This window comes from Acomys minous (assembly GCF_964271855.1).
Source record: "Acomys minous genome assembly, chromosome: 12".
In the NCBI taxonomy this organism is placed as follows: Eukaryota; Metazoa; Chordata; class Mammalia; order Rodentia; family Muridae; genus Acomys; species Acomys minous.
This window is the reverse complement of record NC_140493.1, coordinates 21,434,857-21,460,796: the sequence shown is the minus strand read 5'-3', so window position 1 is coordinate 21,460,796 and position 25,940 is coordinate 21,434,857. Positions and strand designations below refer to the sequence as shown.

The 25,940-nt window shown below is 43.0% G+C and overlaps 1 protein-coding gene across 9 annotated transcripts in view; it reads left to right on the top strand.

Annotated features, from left to right (window-relative positions):
• Positions 1 to 25,940, top strand: part of TNRC6B (trinucleotide repeat containing adaptor 6B) — a 243,235-nt gene that overhangs the window by 190,968 nt on the left and 26,327 nt on the right. For 7 of the 9 annotated variants that reach the window (XM_084748324.1, XM_084748323.1, XM_084748326.1 and 4 more), the window contains 8 exons: positions 423 to 468; positions 1,809 to 1,945; positions 2,894 to 3,064; positions 6,666 to 6,791; positions 14,066 to 14,197; positions 14,463 to 14,561; positions 14,693 to 14,885; positions 24,023 to 24,160. In XM_084748324.1, the coding sequence (XP_084604450.1) occupies positions 423 to 468; positions 1,809 to 1,945; positions 2,894 to 3,064; positions 6,666 to 6,791; positions 14,066 to 14,197; positions 14,463 to 14,561; positions 14,693 to 14,885; positions 24,023 to 24,160 (1,042 nt within the window). The remainder of the gene's footprint in view (positions 1 to 422; positions 469 to 1,808; positions 1,946 to 2,893; positions 3,065 to 6,665; positions 6,792 to 14,065; positions 14,198 to 14,462; positions 14,562 to 14,692; positions 14,886 to 24,022; positions 24,161 to 25,940) is intronic. The other 2 variants (XM_084748330.1, XM_084748327.1) reach the window with 1 other exon arrangement.

The following is a 25,940-nucleotide window of genomic DNA, read 5'->3' as shown; positions in this document are numbered from 1 at the left end:
TCAAATCTTGGGCACCCCCTGTCCTGGTTGCCAAAAGACAAATGAATTAGCTTGGCCACACAGTTCAAGATTTGATGAGTTGACAAGTCACAAGAAGTTGTCACCATCTGGCTACACTTGGGGGACTTGACTGTGCATACTTAAGAATGAGTTTACTTCTCTAAGCAGCTGATGGACTAGTCCTCTGTCCATCGCTGCAATGGTTGCTTACATGTGGAATTGAGTGTTAGACAATAAGTAGGGCATGGGTGGCCATCAACTTGTGATAGCCGCAGTGTTAGTCTTCACTCCAGTTTAAAGTTCACTACAGAGGCTCTTGTGGGACACGATGTGGCTTACACACGAAAACTGACATCTCTTCTCTGATTGAAAAAAGTGTATCCTTAATTGTTTCTCACTTGTGTTTGCTTTGTGTTATTCAGAGTCAAACTGAAGATAACCCAAGCAGCAAAATGGATTTGTCTGTAGGTGTGTATCTCGCCACAAAATGAATGGGACATATTCATGGCCATGGCAGGCCCTTGGGATTTCCCGCCCTGCTTGAGTTGAGGCAGCCGGATTGGTAGCCATTTACTGTATGCTTTATTCTGTATAAGATTTCATGCAAGACACAATCTAGAGGTTGAAAATTCAGATGGCTGAAGAGCTGGGAAATAATGTAAAGGGATGTTGGGTGCTAGGAGTGCTGGTTAACTGTGAAGAGGATATGTCCGCCTCAAGAGCCATCCTTACTCTATCTGAGGCAGTTGCTGCATGAAAAATGCCAGCTTGACTGGACCATGCCTTATTAGCATCCAGATTTGTTGGAAGCTAAATTCAGATGATTTTAATATGTCTGTAGTACTGCTAAACTACGCCCTCAAGTTGACTTTCTGTACCCCAGGGTTTTCATCATACTTTTCCATTGTGACTGGAGCAGATGCAGAGTCGGCTCTTCATCTGTGGGATTTTTCTCAGTAATGCTTTTGCTCAACCCCAAAGAATGTAAAAAGAATCAAATTAGATTATAGCAGTGGTAATATGTAGTTTGAGCTGCGACCCGGTCATCTCATCATATAACAGATTTATAGGACTTAGAAAGGGAGGAAGGCATAGTCATCATGCATGCAAAGAGGAGGAAATAGCATTGCACATATGGAAAGGAGGGAATAGCATCACACTTACGTAAGCTAAGCAGGTACTGTAGACACAATCAACTGTTAAATTCTTTCCTTTCCTTTCTTTTTCCCTTTTGGTTTTCCAAGACAAGAGTTTCTGTGTGTAGCCTTGGCTGTCCAGGACTTGCTTTGTAGATGAGGCTGGCCTTGACTTCAAAGAGATCTGTTTGCCTCCACCTCTCAAGAGTGCTAGGATTACAGGCGTGCCCTGCCCTGTGTTAAATTCTTAAGCTTTAAATCTTAGAGCAACAGGTGTGCCTCTGATCTTTCTATTCCTCATAACTGCTTTAAAGCCCTAGCCATGTATGTAACAGGCACTAACATAGTAAAATAGGCAACTTTTCTCACCATGAACATTTGGCTTCATGAGCAAGATGTGTTCATCCAGCACGTCGATTGTAGTCTAAATATTTGCTCAGTCAGCTTTGCCTCAGGGCTCTCCTTAAGCCTTCCGCGGTAGACAGACTGTAGCAGATAGATATTTGTGTTTTCCAAAGGGACCCGTGTGTGCTCCAGGAGCAGAACAGGCACCCTGAGGCAGTGAGAACTCTCCTGGTCTCACGGCAAAGAGTGGAGAGGATTTGTCCCCAGGACTACATGTGGCTCTTAAGGGAGACACTGATCTTGAAGTTTTTGTTTATGTCCTTTCAGATAAGAAATTTGATGTGGACAAGCGAACAATGAATCTCGGGGATTTTAATGATATCATGAGGAAGGATCGACCTGGGTTCCGTCCACCTAATTCCAAAGACTTGGGAACCACAGACAGTGGGCCTTATTTTGAGAAGGTGAGTTGAATGCTTTGTTTAAAATAAACGTCTGTGAGAATCACTGTGTTCTTGTTGCCTTCTGATAGCTCACTGTGGAGAGCTCAGCAGGTAGAACGTGAGTATCACCTGCTTTAGTGTGGCAACATGAAAATAGCTGAGCTCAGCCAGTGATTGGGCAGGAACGGGGGCCAGCTGGTCTTAGTGTTTTTGTGATGGAGCGCGAAGTTTGAAATAGTCATGAAGTTAGGGGGAGATCACGGCCACCCAGAACATGGGGAAGAAACATGGAGATATATTTACCCTGCACTCTCGTTCCTGCTGCTCTGCCAGCTACAGGTGAAATCTGGGCATTGTGCAATCATAAACGTCTTCTGCGAGCCTGGTGCCAGGCCTAGAAAAGCTCTGTATCTGTCCTACTTCCCTGGTGGCTTGTGTTTAGGTAAATCGGTATGTTCTTCAAATTCTCACTCCTGATTGAAGCAAGTAACTTTTACTCACTTGTTCTGATTGTAACATTTCTAATGAAATGGTTTCCTGATTCAGAGTACTGTTTTAGAGTGCTCCTGGTCCCCAAAAGTCATTTAAAACCAATAATGGAGTTCGAGGCCCACAGCATTCTACTGGTCTAGGTGACGCTGTATTCCCAGGAAGATTGCCTGGCTTCAGGAGCCATAGCACCAGAGTAATCAGAATTAGACTTGTAAAACCAGTGTCTGGCAACCCCTGTCCTGGTGCAGTGGAGTGACTGAGTTAGTAACTCAGAGGAAGAGAACGTCTCTGTGGAAGAGGCTGACAGATGTTGTCTACTGGGCAACGTGATTATGACCAGATCCAAATTTCATCCTGGGTTATTGCTAATCCACTCTCACTTTGTTTATTCCTATTTTGTCTCTCTTTCCCTTCTTGCATTCTGTTGCTTCACTAACCAACACTCGTTGTGATTGGCTAACTCCTACTACCTTTCAGCTGACTTTGCCTTTCTCCAATCAAGATGGGTGCCTTGGGGATGAGGCTCCCTGCTCTCCCTTCTCCCCTTCTCCCAGCTACAAGCTGTCTCCCTCTGGTTCCACACTACCCAACGTCAGCCTTGGAGCAATCGGCACAGGGCTCAACCCCCAAAACTTCGCTGCTAGACAAGTAAGGAGGCCTCTCAGATTTGTAATTGCTTGGCTGTGGCCTCGCCTTGGCCCTGGCCTTCAGTTCATTGCATCATCTGTCTGTCTTTGGGCAACCTGTTGATTACTGAATGCGCAGAATGGCACTAAGTATGGGCTTTGCATCTTCCAGCCATAGTCTCTCTTCGGGTTTCTCAACACGGATTTTACTTTAAATCTGTTTCTTTTGTCTTCGTTTTTGGTTATAACTGAGTTAAGAAAATATGAATGAGACTCTTCTAGGTATCTTATATAATCTAGTCATACATTTGACATTTTTAATATTAGATTATATGTTTGCCTAGAGAGATGGCACAGCAAGCAGTTGAGAGCACTTGCTGTTCTTGTAGAGTATCCACGTTCTGTCCGCAGCACCCACATGGAGCTCACATCCTCCTTTAACTCCTCTTTCTGAGGATTCGGCACCGCTTTCTCGCTTTTGCAGTTACCAGGCATACATGCACATGATGCACAGACATACATGCAGGCAAAATACTCACGTACTTAAAAGTAAATAGTTTAAAAGCCAATTGGATATAAACTGAGTATCCCAAGGGTCTCTTTAGTTTAGTATATCTGCTAACCAAAAATAAGTAGCAAAACCAATATGATTAAATAAATATTAAGGGTTTAAAAATCTAGCTTCTTGGGGCTGGGGAATTGAGTTTCATCTGTAGAATTTAAGCCACAGTACTTACATAGAGAGCCCAAGAACATGAGTTATACAATGTGAGATTGAGTCCATTCTGTTTCATGTGATGACTATCACATGGACATTAAAGACTAAGGTAAAACAGAACAGCTTATACCGTAGTCAGGTTGTACACAGCCGCTCATATGCAGATGTAATGTAGATTATGCTGTGTCCACGTAGTCAGATCAGTTCTCTCTGGATTGAGGTCATAGACAGTTTTTCTGTCTCCTTCCTTTAATTTCAGCGGTTGGTTTGTTTGTAGTTTCCTGTAATACTTATATAAACAGAGAAAGCAATATTTTGAGGTTGCTCATTTTATATTGAGGTATAAAAAATATAAAATACAAATATGGTCCAGGCTTGCATATTAGTATGTAAACTTGGGTTTAATAGACCAACCACCAGCTTGGCATTGGACTTTTCTTGGGATGGGTGGATTTCTGCAGAACCCATCGGTGTCAGGTTGGTGTGTATGTCCTCACCAGAGAGCTTCTAAGTGTTGCAAACTTCTGTCATACAGAGCTCATTACATTTACTTCATAAGAAAAAGATAAACTTAAGTCAGGCATGGTAGCACACCTGTAAGCCCAGCACTTCAGAGGCCAAGGCAGAAGGATCAGGAGGCGGGAATTTGAAGCCAGCCTGAGCTACAATTTAAAATTCTGTCTCTAATAATAATAATTTAGCCAAATCATAGAGCCTTTCAATAAGTTTGCTAGTTTTATTTTAAATTTATATACTTTTCTGAATTAAACCCTGAGGGTGAGGCAAATATCCTCAATAATTAAGAGGATATAGACAAGCCTAACAATAGTCAGATAAACCACCACTGGCATGCATACAGCCTTTGAGTCACTCTCATCTTAATTCCTGGATTTCATGTTTTTGAAATATGGCTATCTTCAGCAAATCCCTGAAAATCAGGCAATCTGAGCCAAGAAATGAGCTAAGGTGCCATATTAAGATGGCAGGAAAGCATTTGTATAGACTGCTATTGGCTTGCTTGTATTCACTTCAGAAACATCAGAATGCTGTGTGGTGGCTTCAGATACCCGTCCATGTTGGCAGGAAGCTGAGAATCTTCTTATCAAAGGAAGGGCTGAAATTTAAAATGACTCTAGCTGGGTGTAGTAGCACATGTAGGCGGATCTCTATATTTGAGGCTAGCCTGGTCTACACAGGACACTCAGGGCTACACAGAAAAACCTGTCTCAAAAAACAAAAAAATAAAAGACTCTAAGCTGGGTCCAGTAACATAAGTTAAACAACTCTCAGGGAAAAAAATTTGTAGTACTCTTTGATCTTTTTATGATATATACATTTCTACTTTCCGTTTGTAATCATTTTTAGTTTCAGTGAATGTTTTTAAGTTCATTAATTTGCCTGTAGCAGTCTCCTAATCTAGTTTTGAATCATTAAAACCATCACAGTATCTTCAGTGTTCTGGAATTTAATGACACTATGTGAATTCTTTATTAACCTCAGTTTACAAATGCATTATTAGCTGTCTTTGCTGAAGATGTTCAGTGGGATGTTTTCAAATGAATGATTGGTGGGTCATGGATATTTGCAAATGATGTGTGCATCCTGTAGACCAAGGCTTTATGGAGTTTCGATGGTGCCCAAAGGAAGGATTAAACTGGTACAATAGGAAAAAAACAAAAAAAGAAGAAAAAAAAACAATAAAGAATGACCGAATCGTGGTTTTAGTGGACACAGAGACTTCCAGTGTTTTCTTGGCACAGAGGAGAATTAGGCACTTTGGACATGGGATGAGAAAGAGGCATTAGAGAAGATATCCTTGGTGGCCCCTTTAACTCAGGCCTTGAATAGGCTGAGAGTGCACAGCATAGAGAACGGTAGGATGTCAGGTGTGATGGGTGGCGCGTGCCACCTCAGCTACTTAGGGAGACACTGTTTTGGGGAGTGGGGGCTATCCTCAGACAGAGGAAACAGTGGCAAGTCACCAAATGCAGTTTCTTTACTGAAGATCTTTTCCTAGCTAGAAACTAATCAGGAAGCCAGGCCCCAGAGGACAGCGTCCCCTGCTCTTGTTAGATTAGCGATAAACTCAGTGATTCCTTGGGAATCAACGAAATTAAGCTTAAAAACAAAACAAAACAAAACAAAAATTAGGCTGATATTTATACTTTTGAATGAGAAGTAACAGGTGAGTAATGTTTATTTCCATGACCTAGAATGGTATATAATGCATCATTTTCTTCTTATTTTGATGTGAGACTGATGAGCATTATCTCATGTAGCAAAGAAAGGCAACAGATTCAAATAGGGAAGGGTGCTCAGAGCTACAAGGAGGGACAGGTCCTTGTGGGTGGCTGTAATTGGCTGAGCCAACTGATAGAAGGCAGTAATACCAGTGTTACTTTGCAGCTAGTAGTTTGGTTGTACTGTGGTGTTATCCACACACTTTTAAGATGGATCTCAGATTAGAAAATCTGAGAATTATATTTGATAAACCCAGACTTTTAAAAAGAGGGTTCTTAAGCCAGATGTGGTGGCACATACCTACAGTCCCAACACTTAGGAGGCTCACCTCTCCTGATCACAGAGTGAGACCCTGTCTTAAACAAGCAACCTAGAAAGCCTGCACACAGCCAGTTCCTTTCAGGTACAAGGAATGTTGGACTAAATTTAACCTGTTCCGTTTATAGGTTTTATCAGACCACCTGTGGTAAATGATCTGCCCATGACTCAGTTTAAGTAACTGCCCCCAACATCTCAATGTGAAGAGGCCCTCAGTTCTAAAATGACTGCTGTCATTCCGTGGAGTATAGAGATCTTGATTCTTCTTAGGAATAAAAACCAAAACTGCTATTTAACCATCTTCGTGAATTGCCAAGAAGACCTGACTGGTACTGTTCCTCTGCAGGGTGGCAGTCACGGTTTGTTTGGAAACAGCACAGCACAATCGAGAGGCCTGCACACTCCAGTGCAGCCACTGAGTTCTTCTCCTGGTCTCCGGGCGCAAGTGCCTCCCCAGTTTATCTCCCCCCAGGTAAGAAATGTTGTGTTCCTGTCTTTCAGCGTTAAAGGACCTTCAGGTGGCAGGCAGCCCATTGTTACTGCCCGGTTGATGCACAAGGAAAGTGGTTACAATTAGATAGTTGGCAAATCCAGGTGCCAAGTATAATACTGTGTTGTTGTTGTTGTTGTTGTTGTTGTTGTTGTTGTTGTTGTTGTTACTAATTAAAAGCAATTTAAATTCTAAGGTGACAGTGTTCAGAAACAGATTGCCCTCAAGAATTAGCCTGAAAATAAACAGAATTATGAGATTCTGTGTTTTTCTGTAGAACTCAGAAGAGCTGTATACTAAAATACTGACTTCATCCTCTGAGGGAGCCCTAGCGCTGATGCAGAGGGCAATCTAATGGGACACTCCGGAGCAAAGGAAGATTCCGTATGATAAATGTCATAGATGGTCAGCAGAGATTGGGAACCATGGTGATGCTTCACCTGATTAAATGTTACATTTAAATGTTACTTTTAAACTGGATCTTGAAGAATAAGTTCAATTTTTCTAAGCATAGCTGTATTAAAGAAGCCTCAAACCAATGCAGTAATAGCCAGCATTTGGTGTGTTGAGGAAAGGCAGTTGGTCTGAATGATTAGTGTGAGCAGGTTGGTAGAGATACATGCATCCATCAATAGGATGGGAGGAAAACAGACAAAGAATTAGGGACAGAATGCTTGCATTGCTGAGAAGTTTGGGTCTTGTCCTGCAGGCCCACCTTTGTCAACTTGTTCATAACCACGATCTGGGCTGCTACTTAAAAGTCTGTCTCCCTCCCTCTAGAACAACTGTATTAAGACAGAGTTCTTGGGATTTGGGGCCTGCTCAACCCTAGGTAGTTTTCTTGGTTTCCTTTTAATATGTATACACTATATTTAAGTTAATTTAGTATAACAATACCCAGATATTTTTTGCCTGTGTGTGTATGTGTGTACATATATGTGCCCTGTCTGTGTACAGTGCACACGGAGGCCAGAAGAGGGCATCAGATCCTCTTGAACTTGAATTACAGACAGTTAGCCCCGACATTGTGCTGGGAAGCAAACCCCAGCTATAAGTGTCCCTCTCTGTCCTGTCTCATCCCATTCCCCCTCCCCCACTTCACTGGGTTATGTTTGTAGACAATAGAATGAAGCAAAGCTTTTTAATGTCTGAGAGGTGACAACTGGCAGTAAGATGTGATGTGTTTACATGGTGGAGTTACCAGAGCTGCAGAGAGCAGGGCTGGCACAAGGCCATAAGCAAAGTGGTGAAAGTGGAGGTCAGGCCCACTTAGAAAGGTTACTTCCTATCTTTGTGTGTCCTATCCCTTCCTCCCTCAACAACACTTAAGTCACTTGGTTCTCAAGCACCTTACAGTGTTTCTCTGCCTCTCTCCCACCTCCCAGCATCATCATCAGACTCTCCTGGTTCTCAAACTGCTCATAGTATACAGCCATCACTCGGTGACTTTTATCTATTCCAATGACTTTAACACTGAGTTCCAAAATTGTGCCTGCTGTGTTGACAATCTAAATTTTGATCCTTCCCAATCTCACAGTCCACATTCAGTCCAGTAAATTCTCTCTTCAAAACTCGAAGCTATCTTTGGGAAACCTTGATATGCTCCTTGAGGATAAAGGGTAACTCTGGAAACAGGGATTTTAAAAAATTAGTCTCAACCAGGCACACCTTTAATCCCAACACTCAGGAGGCAGAGGCAATCAGGTCTCTGCGTTCAAGGACAGGCAGGGCTACACAGAGAAACCCTGTCTCCAAAACAAAACAAAAAAACCTGATCCAGAGATGGCTTCTTGCAGAGCAGTGCGGACCAAAGTTCAGATAATAGCACCCACCTAACAGGTTGGGTGTCCTGCAACTCTAGCTACAAGGCCTTCACAAAAATCACAGGGGACACATGTGCATGTGCAAACGCGCGCGCGCGCACACACACACACACACACACATACACACAGTTTTTAAAAACACAAAAACAAAAACCATGGCAACAACCTCCTTGGTCCAGGCTCTGACTGTCACCTCTACTGCTTTGGTCCCATCGCTGCCATCATTGATAGTCAGGACCTTCTTGCCTGTCTTGTCCCATTCTCCTTCGTTCAGTTGTTGCTGCTGTCTGTAGCATAAGGCGCACTAGTCCTCATCTATAGGCACTGTCCACTCTGGTAGCTTTAGCAGGGGAGCACTTGAAATGTAGCTATTATTTCAATATCATTAAATTGAAATAGCTTTATCTAGTCTATGTCTGCTTCCGCATTACAGAAAGCTCTGTGCGGCATTGCTGTAAAACATACGGTACATCATGCTGTCCCTTGGCTGCAGATGCTCTCCTCGCTCACTTAGAATGTAGTATTTACTGCCATATTTAAGGGTCTTGGTGATCTCACCCAACCTATACCTTATGTCTCTCCAGTCAAGTGACCTCTAAACACCATTCATACTTTTAGAACACCTTGTCTGGGCCCACCAGTCAGCTCAGTCTTTACTTCCTTAGCTCTCTCTTCAAAGCACCTTATCCAAGTTGCTGTCTCAGGCTAAGCTTTGAACCTTACAGTGCTTCCCCATTACTCCTGTGACCTTACCCTCCAGAGGTGTCCTCTGTCCCTTGTCTTTCTGCCTCTCTGCCCCTTGGGTCAAGCTTCACAGTGGCAGGGTTGCAGCAGTTGTGTTGCATGCAGTCCATTGACTTGGCATGAACAGACATGCTGTTCATTTATATACTCACTCTGGGTCACTGTAACCCACTGTGTTTTAGTGTTTTCCCCTGTTGCAAAATAGCCTTCCTGTTGATTCCCCCCCACCCTCTCTCGTTTGGTTCTTGGGATGGCACCCAGGGCATGCTAGGCAGATAGTCAGCAAGTAAGCTATATCCCAACCACAGTGATCATTCTTCTGGTTGTTGTGTTGTTTTAGGGTTTTACAGTTTTGAGACAGGATCTCACCATAACCCTGGCTGCCCTTAAAATCACAGAGCTCCTCTGCTCTGTCTCCCAGTACTGGGATTAAAGGCATATGCCACCACACCTGGCAGTGCAATCACTATAGAGAATGTTTCGTTAAATACATTTACCTTAATTTGCTTAACACTCTCTACCTCTTTTATTGGATATTAAATTGTTACTACTTTCTTGCTATTATAAGTAATCTGCAAACAAATTCTTATACAAAAACCTTTATCAAGGTAGTTTCTTTGAATCTAGCCTGGCCTTGAATTTATGATCCTCCTGCCTTAGCCTCCCTAGTTGTCCAGAATGTAGTGTTTGAGGATTTTTTTTTAATTAAACACTAAAACTTAACATTTAATTTTTTTAAAGATGTATTATTTATTATTATGTATACAGAGCCTGCCTGCATGTACATCTGCAGGCCAGAGGAGGTATTAGATCACATTATAGATGGTTTGAGCCACCATGTGGTTGCTGGGAATTGAACTCATGACCTCTGGAAGAACAGTCAGTGCTCTTAACCACTGAACCATCTCTCCAGCCCCAAACTTAACATTTATTACAAGGCTAAGAAAGTGGTTTGTTCAGTGGTAGAAAAGTCATGTTTAAGACCTTAAGTTCTTTTCCCAACACAGCCAGAAAAAAAAGGAAAGAATTGTTAAAGCTTTTCCCTTCAAGTCACTTTCTCTCCAGTCACTGGAATATTCGGAAAGTAACATTCTAGTTGGCTTTTGTCTTGCCTTTAAATTTCTGTCATTTTGTACCTGCAATGCTTTGTTTAAATTAGCCATATAGATTACAGCAAGGTCTTCACTTTCTCCAGCCCATTTGGAGACTGAGGGCTTTTAAACCAGCATAATTAACTCTACAATAGGAATGTGCAAATCTGCACTTTTAATTATTTTACATTCTCAGTTTGAGCAGCCACTTGCCAGGAGCATAGTGGTGATACTTGTGGCTCTTTTGTAATTCTTGTGAGGAGACACTATATGGAGCTTGAAGAGGCAAGGGTAAATAGAAAGACCTCCTGAGTATAACTATTAAAGTCTAAAACTGTCAACTTAAGGAGCATGTGCTGTAGTGCAGTGTAAACATAAGAAGGCCTGTTTAGTGTGCTTTTCTATATCCAGCCATCTTTAGATGCTGTGTTGTTAATTTTGCCACCATTGATTTGGGGCAGTGAAATCATAGTAGAATATGTGAAAGAATATACAAAGCTAGGCAACAGTATCACACGCATGTAATCCCAGCACAGAGGAGACAGGCAGATCTTTGATTTCTAAGATGGCCTGGTCTACAGAGAAAGTTCCGGATCAGCAAGATCTACACAAAGAAACCCTGTCTCTCAGGGGAAAGGAGGAAAGTGTATGCTGTATGTAATTTATATGAAGTATATAGGAAAGTTGTAGAAGGTACCTACTGTACATACTAATCATAAGACTGGGATGGGAGCCAGATCCCATGGTGATGATATGCTCATGGTGTTTGTGAGTAGAGAGGTTCAAAGGGAGGTCAAACAAGGTTTTAAGTTCATTGGCAACACACTGCATCATCAGTGTCTCTCAGGGGATGGAGAAGAAGCAACCAACCTCACAGTAGAATTTGTTGGGTGACTGAATGTGGCTGAGACGATGGGAAAAAATGAGTTGATAGGCCAGATATGTAGCAAGTTGGATTTGATCAGATATTTCTAGACTAGGAAGTGTCAAAGGAAAGATAGTCATGCATTCTTGAGGATATTCAGAGGTGGTGACTTGAAGTTAATGCAGAACTCCCAGGCATAGTAGCACATGCCTTTAATCCCTGCAGTCAGGCAGAGACAGGCAGATCTCCAGCCTGGTCTACATAGTGAGTTCCAGGACAGCCAGGGCGAGAGAGGGGCGGGGAGGGAGAGAGAGAGACCCTGTTGACCAAGAAAGAAAGGTAAGATCGGAATGCTCGATGGGGCATAGAATGGGCGATGAAGTTACAGAGAGACAAGCACACTGAGATTAGAACCCTGACTAAGGCAAGGCTTAGAGGGAGGAGAGTGAGCAGACACTATCAGAGCCGAGATTAGAACCCTGACTAAGGCAAGGCTTAGAGGGAGGAGAGTGAGCAGACACTATCAGAGCCGAGATTAGAACCCTGACTAAGGCAAGGCTTAGAGGGAGGAGAGTGAGCAGACACTATCAGAGCCTTTAGAGTTTGTTTTTGTGTGCAACTTAGTTCTTTGCTTACACTAATCATGTAGTGCCAACTGGTGACTAAGTTGTGCGTCTTCTGCTTTTGTCTTAAGTAGCATGTCGGGGAAGGGCTGGAGAGACTGCTCCGCAGCACTGCATTCGCATGGTGGTTTACAGTTGCCTGCACTCTAGTTCCAAGGGATCTGCTACCTCCTTTCAACCTTCTTGGGCTCCTGCACGCACAGGGTACACACACATATGCTCATAGAGTAGCCTCCCACGTGTTAGAATTAAAAGTATGCGCTACAAGGCCCAGCCCAAAACTCCTTTATTGGAGAGAGAAGAAAAAAGGCTAGCCTGGTCTATATAGCTCATTCAAGTTATTCAGGGCTATAGAGTGAGACCTTGGCTCAAAAAACAAAAACAAAAAAAGAGAGAATGTTTGAAGCTCAGCAATAAAGTGCTTGCCTAACAACATCTGTAAGGCCCTGTTTCATCTTCAGCATTGAGGCAGGGGAAGAGAGGACAAACAAAAAGTTAAAGGGCTTATAACAGATTAAATCTTGCAGCAGAGAGTGAATTTATGATGAAAAATAAAAGTTAAATGAAGACGTTTGTTTGCCTTAGTAAGTAATGGGCTCACTTCAAGCTGGGCAGAAGTTTTAGGTGCATTCTCCTAGATTATCCTCCACTCTAGCTAGTTGGCCATTTCTATCCATGGCCCCATGGGGCAGCATAGAGTGGCAATAAGTAGATAAAAATAATTAGGAAAGAACTTGGTGAATGACTCCTAAATTAGAATAATAATGGTGGTTTGTTCGTTTAATAAGTATATATTGAGTATCTACTTTGTGCTATCTACATAAAAGATAAGTGTAACTAATAAAAATCAGAGACCAATTTGCATGGGTTCAGTATGACATTGTGGGGATCGAACTAGGATTGTGGTTTAGTGACAAAGTGCTTGCCTGCCACTGGCAAGACCCTGGATTTGTTCCCGTCACTGCAAAAGTAGCACCATTGGTTCTAATTGGTACTAAGCTTATGGCTGAATAGAGAATGGGGATGTGATCACTAGAGGAACAGACCTGAGGCTTGGATAGAGAAAATCTGGCTTTGAACGAGTGTTTAGGGGTGAGCACGTCTACTTGGTGTTAGACTTAACTAGAAAATGGCTTTCTGTTCTTGGTCTGCATTAAGAAGCAATAGAGGTGAAAGGAGCAGTTGTGTTAGCCTGAAGATGAAGGTCTAGTGAATTCTGGTCTTGTGTCCTGAAGACCCATCCTGTGACATCAGAACGGGAGCTTACGAAGTACATTTCTGAGTGTTGGTATAGATTGATCTCAAACATCACATGGAGGTTTCTATTGCTAGTTCAGCTGGTTACTTTCTAGTATTCCTGTTTGGGGGCTAGGCAAATAAAATTCAAAAAGGTTAAATAAGATACGTATTCTGAGTCACACTGCTTAGAAATGCTTAGAGATGTCTAGGCAGGCTGTCTCAAGCCCTAAAATCGGTGTTTGATTTTGCTTTTAATGGGAAACTATGCATCACCAGAATGGCCCAGAATCCCAGGGCTCAAGAGATATGTCTCTTCCTCAGGTCCCAAAGAGTTGTGATAACAAGACAAGTATTACCTTGCCCCATTCATACTAACTCAGCTCTTAACCCCTGTGCTGTGTGGAGAGAGTGTCAAGGTTGTTCTCTGTAGGAAATTAGGAAGTCTTAGGAGAGAATTACAAGTCCTTAACAGCTCATGGCCTAGAGAGAGATAACCACTGTTAACACTCTGGCCTAGTTCTTTGTAGATAATTTTTTTTTAAATGAGTGCTTGCTTTAGAGCAATCAAGTCTCCTTCCTCCCACCCCACCCCACACCCCCACACACACCCCTACACACACCCCCACCCACCCCCCACCATGGGCCTGGAGAGATGGCTTAGCAGTTGAGAGCACAGACTGCTCTTCTAGAGGACCTAGGTTCAATTCCCAGCACCCACATGGCAGCTCAGAAGGTTCGTAACCCCAAGATCTGACACCCTCACACTGTAATACATGCAGGCAAAACACCAATGCACATAAAATAAATTATTTTTTATTGAAATTTTTTATTTTAATAAATTCTAAGGAGTTTTCCTCTGTCTTTTGATTAGGTTTCTGCCTCAATGCTCAAGCAGTTCCCCAACAGTGGCCTGAATCCAGGTCTCTTTAATGTGGGCCCCCAGTTATCTCCTCAACAGATTGCCATGCTGAGCCAGCTTCCACAGATCCCCCAGTTTCAGTTGGTAAGTGGCATGTTTTCCTCCTGTTGCTCAAAAGGTTATTTGCTTCCTTCTTCCTTGGCATTAATTTTCTTCGTTTTGTCACCTTATGTTGAAACTTCTATACAGATGACTAATTATGATTAAAAATTGATAAATCAGTTTGCCTGAGGGTAGCTGTAATTATAGACCTTGGTTATATATGCTTTGACACAGTGGCCTGCCCTGTAGCATGCAGACACTCCTTGTCAGTCTGAGGAAGCTGTGGTTTCTCCTCATTGTTTTATAGGCATGTCAGCTTCTCCTGCAGCAGCAGCAGCAACAGCAGCAGTTACTACAGAACCAGAGAAAGATTTCTCAAGCAGTGCGCCAGCAGCAAGAGCAGCAGGTGTGTGGGTGGGGAAGGTCCCCTAGAGCTCAGGGTAAGGAACACCTTTTGGCTTAACAGCTAATTTGGGATACTGGCTTATCATCTGTCCATTTCTCTTGGGTCCTTCCTGAATGGATGTTGCACCTCAGCTGGCAAGAATGGTGAGTGCTCTCCAACAGCAGCAGCAGCAGCAACAGCAGCAGCAGCGGCAGCCTAGCATGAAGCATTCACCGTCTCATCCTGTTGGGCCTAAGCCACATTTGGACAACATGGTACCCAATGCGCTGAATGTGGGGCTCCCAGACCTTCAGACCAAAGGGCCAATCCCTGGATATGGTTCTGGTATGTTCTGTGTGGTAAAAAAAATACTTAGTATGGACTGGAGAGATGGCTCAGAGGTTAAGAGCACTGACTGCTCTTCCAAAGGTCATGAGTTCGATTCCCAGCAACCACATGTTGGCTCACAACCATCTATAATGAACTCTATATATATAATAAATAAATAAATCTTTTAAAAAAAATACTTAGTATAAAATCTGTTTGTCTAGTCATGTAGTAGGAGTTGGCTTTAGATTACCCTCCTTTTTGTTTTTTCTTTTTAATGTTACTTCTTTTACTTTAAAAAAAAATTTGAATTTGATAGTGGTGCACACCTTTAATCCCAGCACTCAGGAGGCAGAGGCAGGTGGATCTCTGTGAGTCTGAGAGCAGCCTGTTCTACAAAGACAGCCAGGGCTACACAGTGAAGAATACACATACACACACACACACACACACACACACACACGAAGCAAAGGGAAGCAAGAAGATTTATTTTATATGTTTTGCCAGTGTGTGTGTTTGTGCGCCATGTATGTACAGTGCCGTTAGAGTCTAGAAGAGGGTGTTGAATCCCTTGGAACTGGAGTTACAGGTGGTTGTTAGCCACCTTGTGGGTGCTGGGAATCAAACTCTGATCCTCTGGGAGATAGTCGGGGCTGTTACTGCTGAGCCATGTCTCCAGCTCCTGTAGCTGACCTTTGTTACTTGTGTGAGTTCTTCTTTTTCCTACCCTGTTTCACCTCCTAACACTAGAGGGGAGAGAGGAATTAGGAAAATCCCTTAATCAAATTTCTTTCCTTTTGGATCTTCTTTGACCACGGCTAAAAAACTGCAACCAATTTCCCTAAACTATCAACAACCACTGACCTCACCTATGGGGCTCTAGCATTTATACACCCTCTGAAAAGTTTCTAGAATTCCAAGCCTCACACAATTGCCGAAACTATCCGCAGCTGGCAAAACCACAGCTCTGCTAGAGCACAAGGCAAATCACGGTCAGCTGCCAGGGACAGTCTGAAGCAGTGCCACATACCCACACCTGGGGTTAAAACCAAAACACATTATAATAATATTCCTGTGTTTTAAAAGAAACCAAAATTCCAAAACTATCACTACAAGCCCCCCTCTATTTTTACAGTAGATAATGACACAAGTAAAGGCAGTCCTTGGAAGTCACTGGCCACCTAGTCTAGCATAATCTGTGAGCTGCCAGCCATTGAGAGACAATGTCTTTACACAAACAAACAGAAACCCAAGGTTGGCATCTCCTAAGGAACAATACCAAAGGTTGATGATTCCTGACCACCACATTTACACATGCTAGCACACATGTGAACATTTATATACATGGCATGCACACATGTACATATACAAGTCAGTTAAAGTATTTAGGGGCTGGAGAGATGGCTCAGAGGTTAAGAGCACTGGCTGCTCTTCCAAAGGTTCTGAATTCAATTCCCAGCAACCACACGGTGGCTCACAACCATCTATAATGTGATCGGGTGCCCTCTTCTAGCATGCAGGTGTTGCAGGCAGAGCAAAGTAATTATATGTCCTGAGTGCTGCACACGACTGAGGTTGTAGCTATGATAGTATGTACAAGTTTAAGTGTTTAACTTTGCTGATTGAAAAAAAAACTGCCTTTTCAAAATGTGAACTAAAATTTTCAGGCAGGGTCTCTTAGAAGGTGAGGTGGGACACAAAGAAGGCTAAGTGATTTAAAGTTAAAACTAACAGCCAGGCGGTGGTGTTGTACACCTTTAGTTCCCCCACTCACAAGGCGAGGAGGCAGATCTCTATGAGTTTAGGACCAGCTTGCTCTGCAGATCCCAGGACAGCCAAAGCTACACAGAGAGGCCCTACCTTTTTTTTTTTTTTTTTTTTTTTTTTTTTTTTTAGGTTTTTCTAGACAGGGTTTCTCTGTATAGCCTTGGCTGTCCTAGATCCACTTTGTAGACCAGGCTGGCCTCAAACTCACAGAGATCCACCTGCCTCTGTGTATAAGTGAGGAGCCATGAGATCTCTGTTCCTGGACTGATCCCTTTCTACCTTGACCTCCTAGGAATTCCAGCTAGAGTTAGGAAGTAGTAAAAATGAGGGTGTCTTTGATCCTAGGAGTCTCAGCTTTCGTCAGCTGTCTTCTTACTAATGACCTGAGAACTGACTTAAACTCAGAATAGCCTTTATGGGGCTGCAAGTGGCAGAGCAAACACTTATACTTAAGCACAAAACTTGGCTTCTTGGGGAGTAAATACGTTGGCCCTTTCCTGTCCTTGCCTGCACTGCCATCTTCTCTGGGTTGTAGAAGGCCAGTGTGGCCAATAGGGGAAGCCTACCTTCAGGACTCAGTGTTTTCTGTAAGGAGTGAGACTTGCTGGCAGAGGCTGGTTACTGTGCATGTGGATGTTCTCTGACTTTAGGCTTTAGATACAGCATACAAACACAAAACAGGACACCTTATCCTTTTACCTCCCTGTCTTTTTTTGTTTTTTGTTTTTGTACAACATGCTGAGTATGTAGCTCAGTGGTAGAATGCTGGGTGCTGTGTGCAAGGCCCTAAGGTGGATCCCCAGAAACACACACACAAAAAAAAAGTCTAATAGTTCTCCAGGTAAGAGCCAGTCTGCCCAAGGGAGGAGCATCTAGAAGTCAAAGGTGGCTTTCTCATGTCCTAGTGCACGTTGTCCTCACTACTCGTCCATCCTCAACCCTAAGGACATGCCCATTGCTTGGGAAGAAAACTGACTTCCATGGCCAGACGAGTATAGCTCAGTGCATCAGACGTGACTGTGATGTAGCTTAGTCGTAGATTTGCCTCTTTAAGGCTGTGGGTTCATCCTCAGAATAAGGAAGGAAGAAAGGCAGCGAACATCAAGCATGGTATATCTATAATCACAGGACCCAAGAGGAGAGCCAGAGAGATTACAGCAAGGTGAGGACTATCCTGGTCTACATAGGAACTTCCAGGCCAGCCAGAGCTTTTTGAGATAGGCCCTATCTCGAAAAGAAAAAGGTAAAGTATATCAAGCAACCCATTGTAGGCAAAACAAGGCTGTAATTTCAGCATGTAAAACCCAGGAGATAGATCCAGGAGGGTCAGAAACTTGAGGTCAGCCTGTGATGCATGAGATTCTGCCTCCAAAAGTAAATGAATAATGATTGCAGGTTTATCCCAGTGATAATCTTATTTAATTAAATACAAGCTTTTTCTTATTTTGTGTTTATGGGTGTTCTGTCTGGATGCATATATCTGTGCACCATACCTGTCTGGATGCATATATCTATGCAGCATACTATATGTTCACAGTGCCTTTGGAGATCAAAAGAAAATAGCCAGATCCCTTAGAATTGGAGTTATAGACGGTCGTGAGCTACTGTATGGATGCTAGGAATTGAACCAGGTCCTCTGCAAGAGGAGCCAGTGCTCCTACCTGCTGAGCCATGGCTTCAGGCCTAAACACAAAAATGTCATCACATTGCCTTATTAGGTAATTATGTTATTTATGGTTATTTTGTTTGATTCCTAATTGATTATAAATACTAAAGACCAGTGTTCACTAGACAAAAGCACATTTTCACTTGCTGAAATTTTGTAGTTTAGATTCTATTCCTGTTAACTTTATTTTATTTTATTTTTAAATTATTTTGACTTTATTTCTTTTTTTAATTAATGTATTTATTATTATGTATACAGTGTTCTGCCTGCATGTACACCTGCATGCCAGAAGAGGGCATCAGATCACATTATAGATGGTTGTGAGCCATCATGTGATTGCTGGGAATTGAATTTAGGACCTCCAGAAGAGCAGTCAGTGCTCTTAACCTCTGAGCCATCTCTACAGTGCTGCAGCCCCCCCCCCCTTTTTTTTTTTTTTTTTTTTTTTTTTTTTTTTTTTTTTTTTTTACAGGATCTCACTAAACTCACTCTGTAGACCGGGCTGGCCTCAAACTCACAGATATCTTCTGCCTCCCAAGTGCTGAGATTAAAGGTCAGCACCACTCCTGACCTGTTTTTGTTTCTTTAATAATAAATGTGTTTTATGACAAGCCTTGCCTCCCAACCTGGGACTTGTTCTGTGACTAACTGGCCCTGAGCTTGATCCTGCCTCAATGGCCCACATGTTGCATGATATCACTATTTCTGGATGTCTGCCTTTTCTGAGTAATGTACTAAAAGCCTGCAACAATAAGATTTTGCTAAAAAAATGTCTTTAAAACATAATACAGAGCTTGAATTTTTATAAAAATATTAAATATCAAAAGTAAGGGTAACAAAAAAATGCTGGGTGTGGTGGTGCATGCCTTTAATACCAGCTTGGTCTACATAGCAAGCTCAGTCAGGACTACATAAAAACAAACAATAATAACACAAACACTGCAGTTTTTCTAATGCTGAGCATATCAAATTATATGTAGAATAACTGGTGAAAGAGTAACAAGATCTTAATATGCCTTCACACTGTGTTTCTGATTTGTTGGTTGTGGTTTGTTTGTAATAGGATCCCACTGTGTATCCCTGGTTGTCCTGGAACTCGCTCTGTTGACCAGGTTGGCTTTGAATTCACAGAGATCAATCTGCTTGCCTCTGTCTCCTGAGTCCTGGGAGTAAAGGCTTGTGTCACCATTTTGTTTCTAAATAAACCCTTTTAATTGTGTTTTCTCAAAATTAAAAATCGTAGCACCCACCTGTCACCCCAGCCGTCAGGAAACAGAGGCAAGAAGATCAGGAGCCACATTAAAGTCTTTTTCAAGACAAGAAATAGGCCTCCCAACCCTGATGCCCTGAGTTCAGTCACAGTGACACACAGTTAGATAACTGGCTCCTACAACGGCATCCTCTGACCACAGGCAAGCCAAAGCCTGCAAGTATGAGTGAGTCACTGCCTAACTAATCCTCACTGCTTTGTTGTTGTTGTTGTTGTTGTTGTTGTTGTTGTTGTTGTTGTTGTTGTAGTAATAGTTTCTAATTCCCTGTTTTTTGGTTTTTTCTAGACAGAGCTTTTCTGTGTAGTCCTGCCTGTCCTGGACTCACTTTGTAGACCAGCCTGGCCTCGAACTCATAGAGATTTGCCTGCCTCTGCCTCCCAAGTGTTAGCATTAAAGGTGTGCACCACCACGGCCCGGCTTAATTCTCTGCTTTTAGTAAAATTAAAAAGAAACCTAGTTGAATTTTCAGGTGATAGTGACCTTTCTACAAATTGTGTTTCTGTGTCTTAGGCCAGAGGGAGGGTAAGTGATATTCTGACCTGTGTGTTGTGAAAGGGATATTAGACTCTGGAGGGCTGACAGACTTTTTAGGTTTATAAAACCTTTAAGCCACAATATCTCAGCAGGTATCAACCCTCTAAGCTATTTTGCTATTTCCCAGCTACATATCCCAAGTCACCTGCCATAATTGTTCCTGCCTGAGCTGCTCTGCTCCATCAGGACAGCCCTCATGGCCAGGTGCTCATGGTCCGTGCTGCCCCGTGGTGACTTCCTTCTCTCCTGCTTCCTCCCCTGCTTCTCTCACCTGCCTCATGGTCCCTATTCAACCCCAAGCCCAGGAACCTAAGCTCCACCTACTTCTCTTCTGCCAGTTACAGGCTTCTAGCTACTTTATTAACCAATATCTGGATAGCAACCAAATATTGGGAGCCAGAAATTAGCATTAGAATACATCACACCAGACCAAACCTCAACACCCATCTACTTATATGATTTTTTTAACTTACTTATATGATTTTTTAAAGTAGGAGTAGAGGGCCAGGTGTAGTGGCACATGCCTTTAATCCCAGCTCTCAGGAGGGAGAATCAGGTGGATCTCTGTGAGTTCGAGGCCAGCCTGGTCTACAAAGTGAGTGCAGGACAGCCAAGGCTACACAGAGAAACCCTGTCTCAGGAAAAAAAAAAAAAAAAGAGGAGTAGAGTGATATGTCCAGGGAAAAAAAGCCACTCATCTATTAGAAAAAACATTTCCAGTAGATATGATAGATTATGCCTGTAATCCTAGCACTAGACTCAAAGCCAGCCTGTAAGCCATGTCCACACTCCAAGACCCTGTCCCAAAACAGCATTATTACCACCCAGAAAAAACTGGCTTCTAAGTATCTTTATGTTTCAGATTTATCTAATTTTATTTAAATATTTATTTGATATGTCTTATTAACATATAATATTTGTAATATTTACATAGTATACTCAGTGAAGAGTAGAGTTGTGTTTAATGGAAATTATGAAATAAAAGTAGGGCCAACAACATGGCTTCGTGAATAGAAGGTGCTGCCAAGCCAGACACCCTGAGTTGATCCCTGGGACCTCTAAAGGGACAGGAGAGAACATTTGTTCTCAGTCATTTGTCTCCTCCCTCCCTCCCTCCCTCCCTCCCCCCCCCCACACACACCCTGTCTCTAATAAATGTATATTTTTAAATGTTAAGGAAAGCAGAGACGTTTGTGTCTATAGTAGGATAATTGTGTCAAGTCCCAGATGTGGCACAGCTGTGTTAGAGTTGGCCTTGTGGTGGGTTGTGTTTTCATCTTCAGTGTTGGTAACTGTACCTTACACATGCCAGTCAGATACTCTCACTTTTTAATCCACAATAAACTGAACGGTGAAACTAAAGAAAGGGAGTGATGACTCAGTTAGTTTAAGAGAGTTAATTTGGGAGAGTATCTTCAAGGGCAAATGAACCTGGCCAAATGGTACTGTGTGCAGAGGCAGGAAAATGATTCTGGCAGGGACAGATAAGGTAGGTAAAGGATTATATTTGCAAGAAGGACAAGCAGTAAAAGGCATATTATGGTGAAATGAGTCCGTGGCAGAAAAAAAAATGAACCAGTTCTTATCTCCACTTGTACCTTGGCCTGTAATATAGAGACTGGCTTGAATTAGGATGTTTATAAATATTCATTAAACTGTATGTGAGTTGGAGAATCGGAAGGAAGCTACTGTGGACTGAAGAGGTTTGGTTTTGATGAGAGTTCACACGTAGATAGAGATCACTAGTGAGGTGCCCCTGAGTGCAGCCCTTAGGGCGTGGTCCACATCTTGGTTCCCCATACCAGGTGCTACATGACCCTGAGTACTCACGTGACCAGTGAGTCACATGCCTTAGCATGCCAGGCAAGCACTGTGCTATGGACTGCATACAGTTCCCAACATGCCTGTTCTTACTGTCTTCCTCTTACAGTTTGGGAATATGGATAGGATGAACCTTCCAAGAGGTTTTATCTCCTGTTCTCACTCTATAATGTCCTTGTGTTGGCACTCGGTCCCCACATTCCAATGAAATAAATGTCCTCTTTAAGTTTCAGTGGTATCTGCTCAACTCTTCCCTCTTCTAAGATCTATAACTCTTCATTTTCTACACTTTGAGTTTGAAAGAGTTTTTAAGAGCAACTTCAAAAAAAAAATTATTGCGTGAGGACAGCCCCCTTCTCTCCTTACCAGTCATTGTGTCCAGTGTCATCTTTTCCAAAAGCCACACTTTCAGAAGGCTGCAGGCGCCTTGCCTCGGCTGCTTTCCTTTCAGAGGCGGAAGTGTAATGTGCAAGAAGCAACTTGTTTAGGCCACAGGGACTCACAGATAGCCGGCTGACTTCCAGCGCCCTGCTCTCCAGTCTCACTTGATCTGCATTGGAAAAGATAAGTTTGCTGTATAATCTCCTGGCTGCAGAGATGTTCCCGGCAGAGCACCTGCGCCCGGGTCTCAGTGCCCACGACTGACGGCACTTAAGCCTCAGTTCTCACAGCCTTTCTCTGGCCTCTGCAGACACTCACCCCCACACAGAGATAGATACAGGCAGTTAAGAAGCTCAGCTCTGCTCACCACCCTCACCCTCCCAGCAAGCAGTTGGGCTAGTAAATTATAAATGTGTGGAGAAGCAGGTTCTCTGTAGAAATAGGCGATGTTTTAGATGAAGGAAAAGAAGGTATCAGATTCCCCCTCCCTGGCCTATGCACTAATAAAACAGCCAGACACTAAGTCCTAGGGAGGAGACTATGGCATGGGCCTCAGTGGGACTTGGGTCTGTAGATCCAGTCCAAGGCATCATTTTACACGAGGAGCGCCATGGGAACAGCTGGGCTCCATCCTGGCTGGAGCCCCAAAGCCTCTTGACTGAGGTGGAGTGAAGGACTAGTATTTGGCTCTGCCTGACCCACAGCACCTTATGTCCTGGCTATGATGGAAGCCCCAGGGCTCCTGTGACTGCGCGCCCATTTCATTGGTTTGCTTTAACCTGTAATTGATCTGCTTCGAGAGTCAGTTTGAAAGCTGACTCCAATAGAAAGCCTCTTGGGTTGTATGTGGCTTTCAGTTGTAGGGCCTTCTTGGGGGCTTCACAGCACTGTGAACTCAGAATCTCTCTTTTAAAAAAAATGCTTCCTGCGGCTTTTAGGGTCTTCTCACTGTGAAGAGACTTCATTCAGACATCCCCCCTCCCACCCCACCCTCCTCTCCTGTTTTAGAGGTAAAAGTAAAAAGACTCCAGCCTCTTAGCAGACAGGGTAACGTTGGGGTGTCATTGGGCTTCTTGCCATTCTCTAGGCACACCTGAATGTCTCGAGTCAGACCTTGTATTGGTTTGCTAACCTCTACATTGTGAGGCCTTTCCTCCCGCTGGCACCCTTAACACAGCAACTTACTCTCTGTGTTGGTGGAGAGTGGTTGAATCCGGCCAACTGTCCAGCACAAATGTTTGTTTGCTGGGTGAAAGTGTGGATGCAGGTAAGCACTGAGATGTATCTATTAGATGACCGTGACACCCATTTTCATGCCATAAAAAAAAGAGACAATAGAGTTCATATCAAGCAGGACCCAAAAATTAGAGTTTTGAGTCAAGAGGCTGTTTCTGTATAGAGACCTTGGAAATCAGCTGTGAGTTGTCGAAAGGCATTCTTGGGTTCTTTCTGGGGTACTTGATTACTCTTTCTTTCTTTCTTTCTTTCTTTCTTTCTTTCTTTCTTAGATAGATAGATTTGTTTATTTATTTTGTGTATGAGTGTTCTATCTGCATATACACCTACCCGCCAGAAGAGGGCATCAGATCCCATTATAGATGATTGTGAACTCAGGACCTGTGAAGGTCAGGCAGTCCTAACTGCTGAGCCGTCTCTGCAGCCCTCTTGGTTTATAATGTAAGAAACATATAGACATAATTGTGATCTCCTTTCAGGCTTCAGCTCTGGCAGCATGGACTATGGTATGGTTGGCGGCAAGGAGGCTGGAACTGAGTCACGCTTCAAGCAGTGGACCTCCATGATGGAAGGGCTGCCTTCTGTGGCCACACAAGAAGCCACCATGCACAAAAACGGTGAGAGAGCAGCCTTATGTTTGTAGCAGAATCTTCTGATCCCTACTCAGACCTTGACCAAGTATCCTGCATGTTTTGTTAGCTTTGTCTGTGTGTGCTTGTGTTTCCTCTTTGAAACTGGGTCTTTCTTTATATTCTAGGCTAGCTTGGAACTCTCAGAAATCTGCCTACCTTGGCCTCTACAGTGCTGACATTAAAGGCATTGTCCCACCACACTTTTTTGGTTTTTCAAGATAGGGTTTCTCTGTGTAGCCTTGCCTGTCCTGGACTCACTTTGTAGACCAGGCTGGCCTCGAACTCACAGCAATCTGCCTGCCTCTGCCTCCCAAGTGCTGAGATTTAAGGCGTGCACCACCACTGCCCAGCTTCCCACCACACCTTTAAGGCAGTATCTCAGGAAGGCTTAGTGTGCAAAATTCCACCACTCAGGAGGTAGAGGCAGGTAGATCTCTATGAGTTCAAGTCCAGTAAATCCCAGACCAGTATGACAAGACCCTTTCTCAAAAAAAAATTATGTGGTGTGTTTGTGTGTGTGTATTTATGTAAATGAATAATTGCAGTGTCTCTCTTGTCATGCTGACCTTGAACTCAAAAAGTTCTACTACCATAATCTTCTGTGTACTGGGATTAACAGTGTATGCCACCATGCCTTGTTTTTTGTTTTATTCTTTTAAACTCTATGTGTATACATATTTTGTCTTCCTGTATGTCTGTGTACCACATATATGCAGTTCCTTCAGAGGCCAAGAAAGGGTGATGGAGTACCAGGGACTGCAGTTTAGATGACTGTAAGCCGCTATGCGGATGCTGGGAATCAAACCAGTGCCCTATAGAAAAGCAGCCAGTGCTCTTAAGTACTGAGCCATCTCTCTAGCCCTTCCTTTTTCTTTCTTTCTTTCTTTTTATTTTTATATATATATATATATATATATATATATATATATATATATATATATATATATATATATATATTGTGTGTGTGTGTGTGTGTGTGCGTGCGCGCGCGCGCGCGCATTGGTGTTTTGCCTGCATGTATGTCTATAAGGGTATCAGGTCCCTTGGAACTGAGGTTACAGACAGCTGTGAGATGCCATGTGGTTGCTGGGAATTGAACTCAGGTCTTCTGTAAGAATAGCCAGTGGTCTTAACTGCTGAGCCATCTCTCCAGCCAACCCCTCCCCCCCTTTTTTTTTAAAGCACACCTTTGCTTTTGGCACAAGTCTCTTGATAATGTCCCTAAGTTTTATGATCACCTATCAGGAAGGTTTGACTTGCAATTCATATCACAAAGCATTTAAAGGATTCTGGTTAAGGATGACATAATGCCCCACTTGGCATGGGATTGAGAAAATAGTTTTGAACTTATACACCCATAAGATTAAAACCCTATTTAAGCATCTGAAAGAACAGAATCCTCTTGCTGAGGTTATTGTCTGGTTGGCTTGGTTTGGTTTTCTAAGACAGGGTCTTGCTATGAATCTGAAGTCCATGCTACTCTCAGACTCCTTCCCTTAATGGTTTTTGGGGCATTAGAGATCAATATCAGATTTCAAAAACTCCTGCCCTAAGCTGAGTATGGTTGTGCATGCAAATTGAATACCAGCTTGAGCTACACAGTTCAAGGAATACTGGGAGACGTCGTGAAGCCCTGCCTCAGAAAAAGCAGCTCTCCCTACTCTCTAAAAGAAGGCTAGTAGATGGGAACTCATAAGGTCTGGGCTTCTTCCGGAGCCCCTTGTTCTTTGTGAATTTGTGTCCCACCAGACAACATCAGAGTCAT